Here is a 13,312-nt window from a genome sequence, read left to right on the forward strand (position 1 = left end):
AGTGATGTATTAATGCTGGCCCTAATCTTTATTTTTATCCCAGAAAATCCAGTGTCATCACCTGCAGCTCACTGCTTTCTCTTTCCAGCTCAGTTTTGTCTGCTAGGGAAAGCACACATGGGTAGATAAGCACGTGCTGGCAGCACAGCAACTGCTTTACTGCAGTTAGGGATCTGCAGAAGCAACTTCTTGCCATTATACAGAGTGTGTGTTTCCAGGAACAGGCACTGGGAGCAAGGAGAAGAGCCCTCCATGCAGCAATCAGTGTCTCCAACACTTTCTAGAAGGGAAAGCAATCAGCACCAGCCACAATCTTTACTCCTTAAACTTCCCCAGAGGGAACATTTCAAAGCATCAAAAGGATTTAAACCTGTCCAGATGCTGCTGAGGCATAATTAACAGTTGCACAGTCAGCTCCAACTGCAGCTGACAAAGCCTTAGCAGCAATCCTCTGTTTATCACACTCCTGGAGTATTTATAGATCCACAGCAAGGTGAGCTGCTTACTGGGGGGGATAACATTTGCTCTCAGCTGCCTGGCATTTCCTTGGCCCCTGGTGAAGCTTTAGGAGGGACAGGCAAGCAGGATGCCTGGAGTGCAGCCTGTTCCCAGTGGGACACAGAGGCAGGTCCTCGGGTGGGACATGTGGGGGGTCCATCCCCAGCTGAGACATTGAGGCCCTTTGGCAAACAGAGGGACTTGGGCTGTTGCAGCAGGGTTCTGGGGCACACAAGTGCCATGTCCCCTCACCAGGAGCCCTTTCCTTACTGGGAATTGGCCAGTGCCATCACCTGCTCACCTTCCTGCTCACATCTGCCTCCACCAAGAGCTGCAGGTGATGAGAAAGCAGCCTGGTCTTCCACAACACTGAGTATAAACTGACCTTGGACTGTGTCGTTCGTCCCTCCTCGTCTCTCCTCTGTGTCGTGTACAACCCTCTGTCTCTTCACTGATATAAAAACAGCAATTATCCTTGAGGTCCCTTGGCAATCTGTGGGGAATGAAGGAATGCTGGGTCCCTGGGATGTTTGAACTGTAGGCTGGAAGGAGATGCTGGAGTTGATGGGATGGAAGATATGGGCGAGCAGACAGGGCAAGGTCTGCCAGCAAGATCCTGGCTACTCTGGGCTGGAAAGGAGAGGGAAGGAGGTTGTCAGCCCAGCTCTCCTTTCCAAGGGAAGGCATCCCATAAAAACTGCTATGTATCTCTTTGTCATTTTCACAGCTCTCCCAGCCCTGAGCAGGCTGGGAGCAGGAACTGCTCACATAAAACAGCTGTGTCCCATTGCAGGGGGCTGTAGGACCTGCTGCTCTTACCATAATCTCATCTGCTCTGAACTGTACCAGGCTGTGCCCAGGAATTATCAGCACTGAATTTATTTCCTGCTGTGGCTTTATGACCCCACTGAGACCATAAATGCATCTAAAGTCTAACTAAAACAAATTCATTTTCTCCATAAAGAGTCTTATAAAGAAAATTATGGCAATGCTATTCCAAAGGGGAAGGATAGTCATAATCCTTGCAGGTAACAAGACTTCTTTACTAACTTGCTCTTCAGCTACAAAACTGCCCCATTAGTCATGGCTAATGCAACCTCCCTGGGGAGTTGCCTCATGCTGTGATGGCCTGAGAGGACTGTTGGAGAGAGATGATGCAGCTCTTGAGGGCTGCACCCCACTTGCACCCACACCTAGAGCTCACTGAGTACATCCAGCCCTGCAAGGTCCTGCACTGAGATCTTCAGTCAATCCACCTCCGCCTGACACAGCTTTTTCCCAAGGACCTGCAAGCAGCTGGGCACACCATGCTCTTTAATACATTCAAAATAATCTTTTGAGCATAAGAAGACATATTCCTGAGCAGAGACATAGGATTCCTTTTCCATACACTTTATTTACAACAGTCTCCTGTCCCTGGGCTTCCAAGCTACAGTTCCCTTCAGAGGAAGGTGCTGCATTTGCTTGGATGAGGCCAGGGGAATAGTCACATAGAAATATTCAACATAGAAGGTGTTTTTACAGATGGAGTTAGTGGAAGAAAAGCTATTCTGGGACTTGGCAGTGCTGTGGAGCCTTCAGAGCTTAGAGCACACACTCACCCCTGGGGTGCAGCATCAGGGCCAGCAGGATGCTGCCTGTCCCTGTCCCAGCCCAGCAGAAAGGACAGGTACCCGTGTCCAATATGGAGCTGAGGCTCCTCCAGTTGCACACCTGGAAGTGCTGGAGGTGTCAGAAAGCCCTGACCCACTGCTGGGAGTGACAGCTCCATGTCTCCTGCTGCAGGCAGGATCCAGCTACACATGTGGATGTGCAGGGCAGGTAGCACAGATCCTACCAGGCACTGGGAGAACTGTGGCTCTTGCAGGCTGTGGCACAGGTCTCCTCATTTACAGTTTATGAAGAGCAGCTGGTGATCTCCGGTACCTTTTTGGGGGGGGAGAAAATCTGTAATTTCAACTGTGGAATACTGACAGAGAGTGATGATGTCCCCTCTCAGTGTCTCTTCTCAAGGCTGGACAGCCCCAGCTTCCTCAGCCTTTTCTTGTAAGAGAGATGCTCCAGTCCCTTCATCATCTCCGCAGCCTCGGCTGGACCCACTCCAGGAGCTCCATGAATCTCTTGACCTTGCCTGCAGCTCCTCTTTCCTTTGTCTTAGTGTCCCATCTTGACCCTGTGGCTGCCCCATCCCTGGAAGTGTTCAAGGCCAGGTTGGACGGGGCTTGGAGCAACCTGGTCTAGTGGAAGGTGTCGCTGCCCATGGCAGGGGGCTGGAAGGGGATGACCTTTAGCTCTGTCCCCCCCAAACCATCCCGGATTCCCCGAGCCCGCCGGGGTTGCAGGACACGGCCCCGAGCGCGTCTCACTCGCGCCCCCCCGCGCCCCCGCGGGGCAGTGCAGGGCGGGAGCGCCTCAAACGCCGCCCCGGCTCTCACCGGCACGACGGACCCCAAAAAACGCCTCCCGGACGATTTACCTGTTGCCAATCTCTCCTCAAATCTCTCTTCCCATCCTTCTCCCCCATGCCGCTGCTGGCAGATCATCACCAGTCTCTCCTGCGCGCTCTGACTGCACAAAGACCGAAACTGCTCTCGAGTACGTACCAAGCCCTTCCCCGTTAGAAATCATTCCCCACACACAGGTCTACAAAGACACCTGGAAGTTCAGGTCTTCGGGGTCCAGGAGAGCATCCTGTTTCTCCTTGCTTTCCTCCTGGTGCACATGGTACCACCGCTCAGCAAACTGCACTGCATCATGGACGCTGTGGAAAGCCAGCTGACCCTCACTGCCTGTCTCGCCAGCCCAGCCTCCCTCCCGGAGCCGGTGGCGGATGGAGGGGTTGCAGTTGGCCAGGAGCACCTGGACACCAATCTTCTTATAGTCATGATATGTCTCCTTTAGCACAGAGAGACCCACAGTATCTATGAACTGCATTGCCCCACAGTCAAGGATTAAGGTGTGCATATCTATGGAGGGAGGACAGGCATCTGCTGGAGGCTTCTCAGCCCTTTTCTTGGCCTGTTTCAGGCAGTTAAACCCAGTGCCCAAAAAGCTCTTGCTGTTGCCTGTCTCTGTGTTTGCCCGGGCCTGCACCCTTTGGTGTTTAGCAGCCAGCAGAACAGGATTTACCCCAGTTCTCTGGTACAGAACAGTCTTGAAATAGTCCTTGTTGGCGTAGTAGAGGGACGACTCGAAGCGGAAGATTTTGATGTTGGCGATGCTGCTGAGCTGCTTGTAAGTGGACTGGTCCTCGTAGATCTCCGTGTTGCTGACCTTGCCCAGGAGCGCGGCCCTGGGTCTCTGCGTGCGGAAGATGATGCAGAGCAGAGCGAAGCAGACGCCCACGAGGAGCCCGATCTCTGTGCTGATCAGGGTGGAGCTCAGCATGGTCACCCACCACACCACCGTGTCCAGCCTGCTGAGCCGCCACATCCGGGGGGTGTCACGGAACTTCCTCAGGCCCCCCCGCAGGTTGACGATGGTGACCACCCCCAGGACGGAGGTCTGCAGCGAGTAGAAGAGCGGAGCAATCCACAGCAGCACCAGCAGCAGCACCAGGGAGGTGACCAGGCCAGAGACCTGGGTCTGGGTCCCCGTGGACTCCTTCAGCAGAGTCTTGGTCAGGGCTGCAGAGCTGGCAAAGCAGTAGAAGAAGGAAGGGATCAGGTTGCACATGCCAATGGCGATCATCTCCTGGTTGGCACGGACAGTGTAGCCATGCTTTTTGCCAAAGATTTCTGCCAGGGAGATGGTCATGGCAAAGCCAATAACAGCAATGGGCAGAGCATCAATTGCCAGGCTGGGAAACAGGCTTATATCTGGTAGAGTGGGTTTCCTGAAACCAGTGGGGATATCCCCACAAACATCAGAATTGTATCGTGTTTCAAAGTTGAAGTAGTGAGATATGACTGTGGCTACAATGACCACCAGCAGCTCTATGGGGAACGGGGCCTTCATCTTCTCCTTGTACCGGTCATTGATCTCCTTGACAGGCACTATGATGGCCAAAGCAACCAGGCTGGTGACCAGGTCACAGATGTTGGTGTTCCGAATGTATCTGAAAAGGTCAACCCAGGTCAGGATGAATGATCCCACCCCTTCGTGACGAGGGATTTTCAGTCCCAGGAGATACTTCATCTGGGAGGTGATAATGGTGAGGCTGGAGCCGGTCACAAAGCCACCAAGGAGAGGTTCTGACAGGTAGACAGCCACAAATCCCAGCTGTAAAACCCCCAGCACGATCTGAAAAGCAAACCAGCCATACCTTTAGCATGGATGAGAAGGGCTGGAAGAGGTCAGTTTGCTTCCAGTTTAGCAGCTTTGGCTACTCTGTCTGATGAGCATTCAGTGTGAGGCAGAGGACTTTGTCTTCAGTAGTTAATCTGGCATATGAAAAATTAGAGACCTACCTCTAACACCTGTCTGTGGCTATAGGGATGCCATACAAAGAAGCCTACGAGGTCCCTGCTACTTCCTCCTTAGAAGCAATAAGGGTACATGGTTAACACTGAAATTCCAGGCAGAAGCCCCACCAAAGCAGCTCTGAGTATCACTCAGTGGCATAAAACCATTGTGATGCTCTAAATTTTAGCTGTCCCAGTGAAAAAGCCTGGAGTTGTTCAGTGACAGCTAAGCCCAGGCAGCGGGGACACTGCCAGGGAGCATGGCAGGGTCCTTGAGGGTGGTTCTTGTCAGCCCCAAATCTGCTCTAAGCTGCCCAGGTCCAGGACTGGGGTGGTGGGAAGGTGGTTCACAGTTCCTCTTCTCCCTTGCTGTGTCTGATTATGAGAATGTTTCAGACACATTCAAGGATCTGGGCTATCACATGGGGGGAAAAAAACTCCCCACTCAGCCGTGTTTGCACATTTTAAAATCACTACATTCACAGGGAGTCAAGGATGCTGGGGTCTAGTCACACCAGGAAATGTTTCTCACAACTTACAAGTCCAAACCAAGACTGGAGCTTAGAGATCTTAAACTCAGAGAAATTCCTAGCAGGGAAAGGACAGGGAGGGAACAGCACAAGAGCAAACATTCGTACCTGGTAAATGCCAACCAGAAAGCATAAGGAAAGGGCCACGGTGATGGCGTAGCAGCTCCTGTCGCAGGCAGCTGTCCCGTTGCCAGCAGAGGTGGTGTTGCCCAGCAGTGGGGAGCTGTCGGAGCTGTCGTCGCCGTACCCCGCCAGCCGCAGGTGCCGGTTCACGCTCTGCCCCACCAGCAGGCACAGCACCCCGAAGGAGCCCACGCAGTTGTGCCGCGAAGTGGCCATGGCGAAGTAGATGATGCTGCAGAAGAAGTTGGTGTAGAGCCCGTAGATGGGATCCTGGCTGGCTAGGAGGGAGTAGGAGACGGACTGAGGGATGGTGACTATCCCCACCAGGAGCCCAGATATGATGTCCCCAAGCAACTGTGTCTTGATGTTGTAGCAAGGGAGCCAGTCCAGCATTGGGAACAACCGGCACAGGAAGGTGATGATGGTTTGACGACTGCATGTGCAGACCTCTCTGGCTTTCTTTAGGATGAGTTCCTTGGTGCTGAAGTCTGTGGGCTCATATTCCTCCAACTTGACGTGGATGAAATGGGCAGGAGTCTCCTGTGGCACTGGGGAGCTCAGTGTGTCTTTGCTTGGTCCGGACTTCTGGCTGGACGTGTCCTCCATGGCACCAGGAGAGCTAAGGCAGGAGAGCAGGCAGTCATGAAGGGCTGCAGTCATGTACACAATTTGCTTTGCTTAGCTCCAGACCTCATGCAGATTGCACGGATAGATAGATAAATAAATAAATAAAGGAAAATAACCTCAGACAAACCAAACAGAAAAGCACTTTCCCATAGTTCTGGTTGATTTATTTGTTGTCATTTACCTGATTAACCACAACCTTGAGCCTATGGTTTAAATACATTCATGCTGGCACAGGTGCCCACATCAGGGGCAGAACTACAGAGACCCCTGTGCTCTTTCCTAACATACCTCTTGTTTTGAAACAGGACAGCAGAATGGGTTAAAATCAGACAATATTATTTCACTGAAACTAAAACTCCTTCAGGAAGTCTGTGTTTCTTAGTGGCACTTCTACTTAAGCAAAAACTATTTTGAAAATGTTGATATATTCCAAGTGATACTTTCAGGAATGCAGCATGTGAATAAGGGAGGTAATTTGCAAAATAATTTTTTCTTCAACATTACAAAATTGTAAATTACATTGCTGGCTTGCACCAAACGTGCACATCACAGGGGTTCCCATCTGCAGAATGAAACCATCCTACTTTTTCTGTCTGGTTAAGTAACAGAGACACTTTCCAGAGCTCATCCAAGCTTTCCAGTCAAAATGCACCTGCAACAAAATGTACCTTTTTGTCAAAACTGAACGGTACACACAGAGAAAAATGCTCCTGAGAGGAGACCCAGAGTGACTGTAGTTCGGAAATTGAACTGGGATGATGAGAAATCTCATTCCCCTGCCCTACACATTCATTTCACACCACTAGTCCCAGCCCAAATCTCTTACCTCTGGCTGCCAGGAGACACACTGGTAGTTTTCTTACTACCCGGAGCTTCTCCCCCTGTGGACAGACCTGTCTCCACCTTGCAGCTCACCCTGAACAGAGGAGGCACAAGGCTGACAACTGTGAACCTGGACCATGTGCTGCTTCCCTTGAGGTCTGAGTTACTCAGCCAAGCCCTTTTATCTCGCTCCAGCCAATGAAGACAGTGCAGCGGGACAAAGAGAGCTGTATTTTGAAAACAAACATTATTCTGAGATAGTATTTTTGATAGAAACTTACTCTGGTCATGAAGAATAATTGAAGGGGTTGACAAAAGTGCTCCTGCCAGATTAAAAGTATTGCTGGTATCCTGAGAAGTGTTTGCTAAACAAGGGGAACAATGAAAAGAAACCTTTCTGCTCTGGCTCTGTATGAACTGAATGAACACAAGTCCTGCTGGGCTTCTCCACTCAGGTTTTCATCTATTCTGGACAAGCTTTTGTGCCAAAAAGCAAAACTTGTTCCAGAATGACTTTTCTGTCCTTGTAGTTCTTCCACAGCACCCACCACAGAGGCTCTGTAAAACAGAGGTTTGTCTGCACAGACAGCAAAGGTGTGGTGACACAGGTTATTTCTAGGCAGACAGGAGGACTCAGTATGTGTGAAATTTGCACAATCCACATTTTTCGCATGCCTTTTAGAGACCAGCATGGATAACAAGGGATTTTACTGCACAAAATAAGCACAATTCAGCAAAGTGCAGGGTTGGAATTTTTTTGTATGTAAAGGTGAACAACTGCACTTGCAGCCAGGAAAAAAGGGAACGTCCCATCATCCTGAGTGGAAACAGCAGCCTCATAAATACCAGCTGTGACTGTTCTGCCCTTATGATCCCTGCCAACAACCTACATCAGATCCACACCCATTCCTCTCAAGCTCCCCTCCTTCTTTTCCATCTCTTTTTCACCAACCTAGTCTCTTAGATTTTGCTGGATATGCCATTGCCCCATGTAGCTGGATAAATGCCTGGAAGTCAGGCAGCTTGGCCTCTGCCTCTGCTCCTGGCACTGACTGTTCTGGGACTGGGGAGAGGGCTGAGAGCCCAGGGCATTGGAGAGATGGTGTGGGGTCTGGAGAAGTGGCATTTTCACAAGGTTTTTATAGAGATGCTGTGGAGACACCCTGAGGGAAGAGAAGGGGAAGACCAGCATTCTGAGCTACATTTATCTCATCAGTGGCAGTCTGTATCTCAGTAATTAGAAGTAAATAAATAAGAAACATCCATGCTCTCTGGCAGCAGAGAAAATGAGAGCACATGGCAGGGAGGCAGCTGCTCAATGTATTTACCTATTTATACAAATTCTTTATTCTCTGTCATTCCTCCACAGCTCACGTATTTTAAGGTGCATTGTTGATAACTCCCTTTTGCTTCTCCCAGTAACAGACTGTATCTTTCCTTGGCCTTGTCTTTCCTCCTGTCCTTAAAAGATGACCCTTTCATATAGCTTGGTAAGCCTTGATATAGCCATGGTCTTCCACATCTCCAAGGCAGAGGCTTTCGTAAGCAGTTCTTTTTCCCATTCCTTCTGTCTCCAAACCTCCCCAGCCATCCTTCCTTAAAATTTTTTTCTCTCTTTTCTTACGTGTAAATTCCCCATTGCTTTTGTATACTTAGCTTTAAAATATTTCATATTTTCCCTGCAATTCTCAAGCTCTTTGTCCCAGCTGGCTTTCCAATGTGTTTGGCTCTCTGCATGGTTCTCTCTGTGCTGGAAATTCCAGCTGTGGGCACTGAGGAGAGGCCACTTTCTGTTATCCATCCTGGCAGAGAGGATGTAAGAACACACTTGGTGACACTGTGCACATCCCTGAAATCACTTTTACTGTATGAGGTGAGTCAAGGGCAGAAACTGCAAACACTTCACATTTGCTCTGGAAAATGTGTAGCAGAAAGCTTAAAAAAAGAAACCCACAACAGAACTTCAGGTGACCTTGAGCTGGCCAAGGTTGTGCTGCCTTCCAAAGCAAGGTCACTACAGCTGACTGCTGAAACTGTTTGTTTTCAAATGCATCTTTCAGGGTTATTCTTTGTTGCCACTATAAACTCATCTAACTGTTTAGCTCCATCCTGGGCAAGGCTGGGCTGGACACGTGGTTTTATCTTGAACAATGCAAGTGCAGACAGGACGTTGCCTGGCACTCTCTGGTTTTCAAACAGGAATCATGAAATCCAAGTTTTCATTCCTGGCATGGTATGTGACCAATTTAACACCCATCTATGCCACAGCCACTGCAGCCAGCTGGACACAGAGCAGTGGAAACAAGCTCCAGGTACAAGGAAAATGCAGTAGTGGCCCGTTGCAGTTTTCTATCCTAAAGTTAAAAAAAAAAAAAAGAAAGAAATTTTCTGGGTCTGTGATTGTTATTCAGGCATTTTGCAGTGGGCAAATGTAGCAATTTCAAGTCTCTGCTGGTGTGCCAATGCATCACTTTTGTTTTACAGGACAAGCTGGCATCTCATTTTCTTTGGAACAGAGCTAACTGCACTGCACAAGGATTTTTTATTTGATTTAAGGTTTGTAAATATCCTTATGACTATTTGGTTTCTGAAAGCCTTTGAAGTAACATCCTACATGTCTTGGCTTCATAAACAGGCCATAAACTGGTAGAAGATGGATGCACCCCACTGCTCCCTATTATTCAGATCACATGCAACTTTATTTAAATAAAAATTATAATGGTGCCAGGTATCTAAGACTGATGCTTTTCCTTACCTTCAGATTTGGGACTTGACAGTATTTTCAGATGGCTGTTGGTTCAGTTCTGCTTGGAAATGTATTTTCAATACGTAGACATCTGCAAAACATCATCCTTTTTAAGGAAAAAAACAAGGAAAAGGAGACAAGCTCAGAATTGGTCCCACTGCTGAGATATGGCAAAATGCAACAAAGGCACCTGAGGACAAAAAAGCTGAACAGAACCTCTCCAGTAGTTTCTTGGGAAGCAATTATTCATGTTTCTGCAAGAGACAACACGTCCTAGAAAACAGAACAGCTTTTGCAGCCACCTGTTATTTGGCAGGGTAGTTTGTGCTACCATGCAGGGGGCACAGCAGAGCTTGCAGGACAAAGAAAACACAAATACTGTGAGGCCAAAAGTGTCACTGACCCTTTGATTGCACGTGGAAATGCAGTCACACCACTCTGAGATTTGAGAGGGACCAAGGAACCTACAAATAAACACTGATAAAGAGCATCTTCGCTCCTAGAAGATGGAAAAAAAGATCACTTCCAACCACATCAGCTGGAGGATTCAAGGAGCACTCCCCATTTATGTAACAAGGACGAAAAACATTCCTTGGCAACTTCTGCAACACTTTGTTGCTGTCTCCATGTTTTTCCCTGCACAACAAATGTCCAGTGCTTTTGACTCTTTTCCAAGTTATCAAGCTAATCATTGAATGCTATAAAGGATCTGCAAACAGATTAAATTGATTACAGATAAATACAGTGCAATAAAAACTGGAGACACATTTCTCTCTCATACTGAACTGGCATTCAGCCCAGGCTATTTGGCATTATTTAGGGTGGTGAGGCCCTGGCACAGGTTGCCTGGAAAAGTTGTGGCTGCTCCATTCTTGGAAGTGTTCAAGGCCAGGCTGGACTGAACTCAGCCACCTGGTCTAGAGGAAGGTGTCCCTGCCCATGGCAGGGGGTGGGACTGGATGATCTTTAAAGGCCCTTCCAACCCAGTAAAGAATTCTTTCCAAGTACCTAATCTAATCTCCAGCTACCTGCTGTGTGACAATACTGGATCTGCTATGATACTTCAAACAGAAGGAGAAGCTTTTTCCCACAGCTCGGAGGTCGGGACAGACTGCCACAAGGTGTGGTGGGAGTCAACAGGTTCAAGAAAAGGGGTTGGGAAGCTTCATGAAGAAGTGCTGAAAAAGCTCTAACAAAGGTCTCCGTGCTCAGGAAGTTTCTAACCTGCTGCTCCAGGTGCTGGGAGGGCTTTGCATGAGCTGGACTCCTGGACACTTTTCCCAAGGAGACTCCAATCAGGCTGTGACCTTGAAGATGGGGTTGGAGAGGTCCCATCTAGTACAGAAGCATGTATGGCAAGAATTTGTTATTCTCAGGTAAGGCAGAGCTTTAAACAATACAGGTAAAGGGTGCTGCTGACTGAATCTGGTCATCTCAGCTCTGTATCAGCAGGAACCAGACTCATTTTGCTCAAGGCAATGCCTGTCCTGTGTTTTTCAAGAGAAAGCTCCTGCAGGCATTCCCCAGAAATGAGTGCTCCTACCACTCTGTTGGCAACACAAAAATTGCAGCATGTGCTCTGAGGTCTCCTAAGGTAAAAGGTATCCTCAGGTAAAAGCTGAGCCATGCTGGGTCTTTTCCATAATTCAAGGACACATAGTATGCAAGACATAATGTTCACAGTAACTGCTCAGAACTGCATGCAGAGCTGCTCTCAGTTTTGCTCTGACTCTTACTGGCCATGACCTGAACAAGGCATATAACCTGGTATACAATCACAGAATCAAAGGGAAGGGACCCACGAGGATCATCAAAATCCAGCTCCTGGCCCTGCCCAGGACACCCCAACAATTCCACCATGTCCCTGAGAGCATTGTCCAAACATTCCTTGAGCTCTGGCAGCCTTGGGGCCATGACCACTGCCCTGGGGAGCCTGTTCAGTGCCCGACCACCCTCTGGGGGAAGAACCTTTTCCCAATATCCAGCCTAATCCTCCCCTGAGACAGCTTCATATTATGTCAAGTAACAGTGAAATACATGACAGCAATTTCATAAGGCTGGGTATGTAATACCAGGCCCTGTAACTACACATATTGTAAAGTACGAGTAGCATCAAACTTGACCAACTTTGTCATTTCTTTCATTTTAGGAATATGGTCCTGACCCACAGGAGGATGCTGCTCCCTGGTACATGGCACATCACTGTCACCACATTGCTGATTACCTGTTATTAATCCTGAAACAAACCACAGCTGGGTTGCACAGAGCAGCAGGGTCAGAACAAGGTGAAAGCCACGAATCATCAATCAGTGCCCTGGTTTACGTGGGCAGGGAACCTCCCTGAGTGCCTATGTGTGTGCAACATGGTGTGGGAGAACAGAGCACACAGCTGTGTGTACACTGTGCATTGCAACAGGGACCCTGTCAGGGGAAACAGGGACTGAGGACTCACCAAACACGTGTGGCTCTTCTTTCCAAAAGTTATAGCTGCAGCATCTTCTGAGGCAGAGCAGTGGATATTGTCTAATGAGCTTCAGGGAGGCTTCTGACACCTTCTCTCAGCAAACTCAGGTAGTGTGGGCGGGATAAGCAGACAGCAAGGTGGATTGAGACCTGGCTGAATGGCAGATCCCAGAGGATCGTAATCAGGGTCTAGTTTGGAGGCCTGTCACCAGTGGTGTCCATCAGGGTTCAGTACTGGGCCCAGCATTGTTTAACTTACTCATCAATGACTCAGATGAAGGGGTCAGCGCCTCCTCAGCAAGTTCACTGCCACAAAGCTGGAGGAGTGGCTGATCCCCCAGAGGGCTGTGCAGCCCTTCAAGGGACCTCGAGAGGTTGGAGAGACAGAGACAGGCAGAGAGGAGCCCTCTGAAATTCAACAAGGGCAAATGCCTGCACCTGGGGAGGAACAACCCTGGGCACCTGTACAAGTTGGGAGCTGACCTGCTGGAGAGCAGCTCTGCAGGGAAGGACCTGGGGGTCCTGCTGGATAACAAGTTGTCCATGACCAGCAGTGTGTCCTGGGGCCAAGGCCAATGGTATCCTGGGGTGCATTAGGACGAGCATTGCCAGCAAGTCAGGGAGGTGATCCTGCCCCTCTGCTGAGCCCTGGTGAGGCACATCTGCAGTGCTGTGTCCAGGTCTGGGCTCCTCAGGACAGCAGGGACATGGAGCTCCTGGAGCAGGCAGAGCAGAGGCTGTGGAGATGATGAAAGGATGGAGCATCTCCCTTACAAGGAAAGGCTGAGGGAGCTGGTGCTGTTCAGCCTCGAGAGGAGACAGTGAGAGGGGACCTGAACAATGTCTGTCAGTGTCTGCAGGGAGGGGTCAGAGCATGGACCAGGCTCTGCTCGGGGGTGCCCAGCAATGGGACAGGAGGCAACGGGCAGGAACTGGTGCCCAGGAAGTTCCACCTGAACATGAGGAAGAGCTTCTTTACTGTGCAAGTGACAGATTGCCCAGAGAGGGTGAGGAGTCTCCCTCACTGGGGATATTCCAGAACCATCAGGAGACAATCCTGTGCCATGTGCTCTGGGATGACCCTGCTGGAGCAGGGAGGG

General features: G+C 49.5%; 1 protein-coding gene across 3 annotated transcripts; it reads right to left on the bottom strand.

Annotated features, from left to right (window-relative positions):
- Window positions 1-1,874: 1,874 nt before the first annotated feature.
- Window positions 1,875-13,284, bottom strand: LOC135422512 (sulfate transporter-like). 3 transcript variants are annotated; one of them, XM_064671712.1, is made up of 3 exons: window positions 9,759-13,284; window positions 5,540-6,173; window positions 1,875-4,740 (listed from the first exon to the last, which is right to left on the bottom strand). In XM_064671712.1, exons 2-3 carry the CDS (start codon window positions 6,158-6,160, stop codon window positions 3,142-3,144), a joined length of 2,220 nt encoding a protein of 739 aa, XP_064527782.1. In that variant the 5' UTR covers window positions 6,161-6,173; window positions 9,759-13,284; the 3' UTR covers window positions 1,875-3,141. The 3 variants fall into 3 exon arrangements, with proteins under 3 accessions (XP_064527782.1, XP_064527780.1, XP_064527781.1); XM_064671710.1 differs by lacking the exon at window positions 9,759-13,284 and adding an exon at window positions 7,008-7,143 and having other exon boundaries at window positions 5,540-6,244; XM_064671711.1 differs by lacking the exon at window positions 9,759-13,284 and adding an exon at window positions 7,008-7,140.
- Window positions 13,285-13,312: the final 28 nt, after the last annotated feature.

The sequence above is a fragment of the Pseudopipra pipra genome, chromosome 15 (assembly GCF_036250125.1).
Source record: "Pseudopipra pipra isolate bDixPip1 chromosome 15, bDixPip1.hap1, whole genome shotgun sequence".
Taxonomy (NCBI): Eukaryota; Metazoa; Chordata; class Aves; order Passeriformes; family Pipridae; genus Pseudopipra; species Pseudopipra pipra.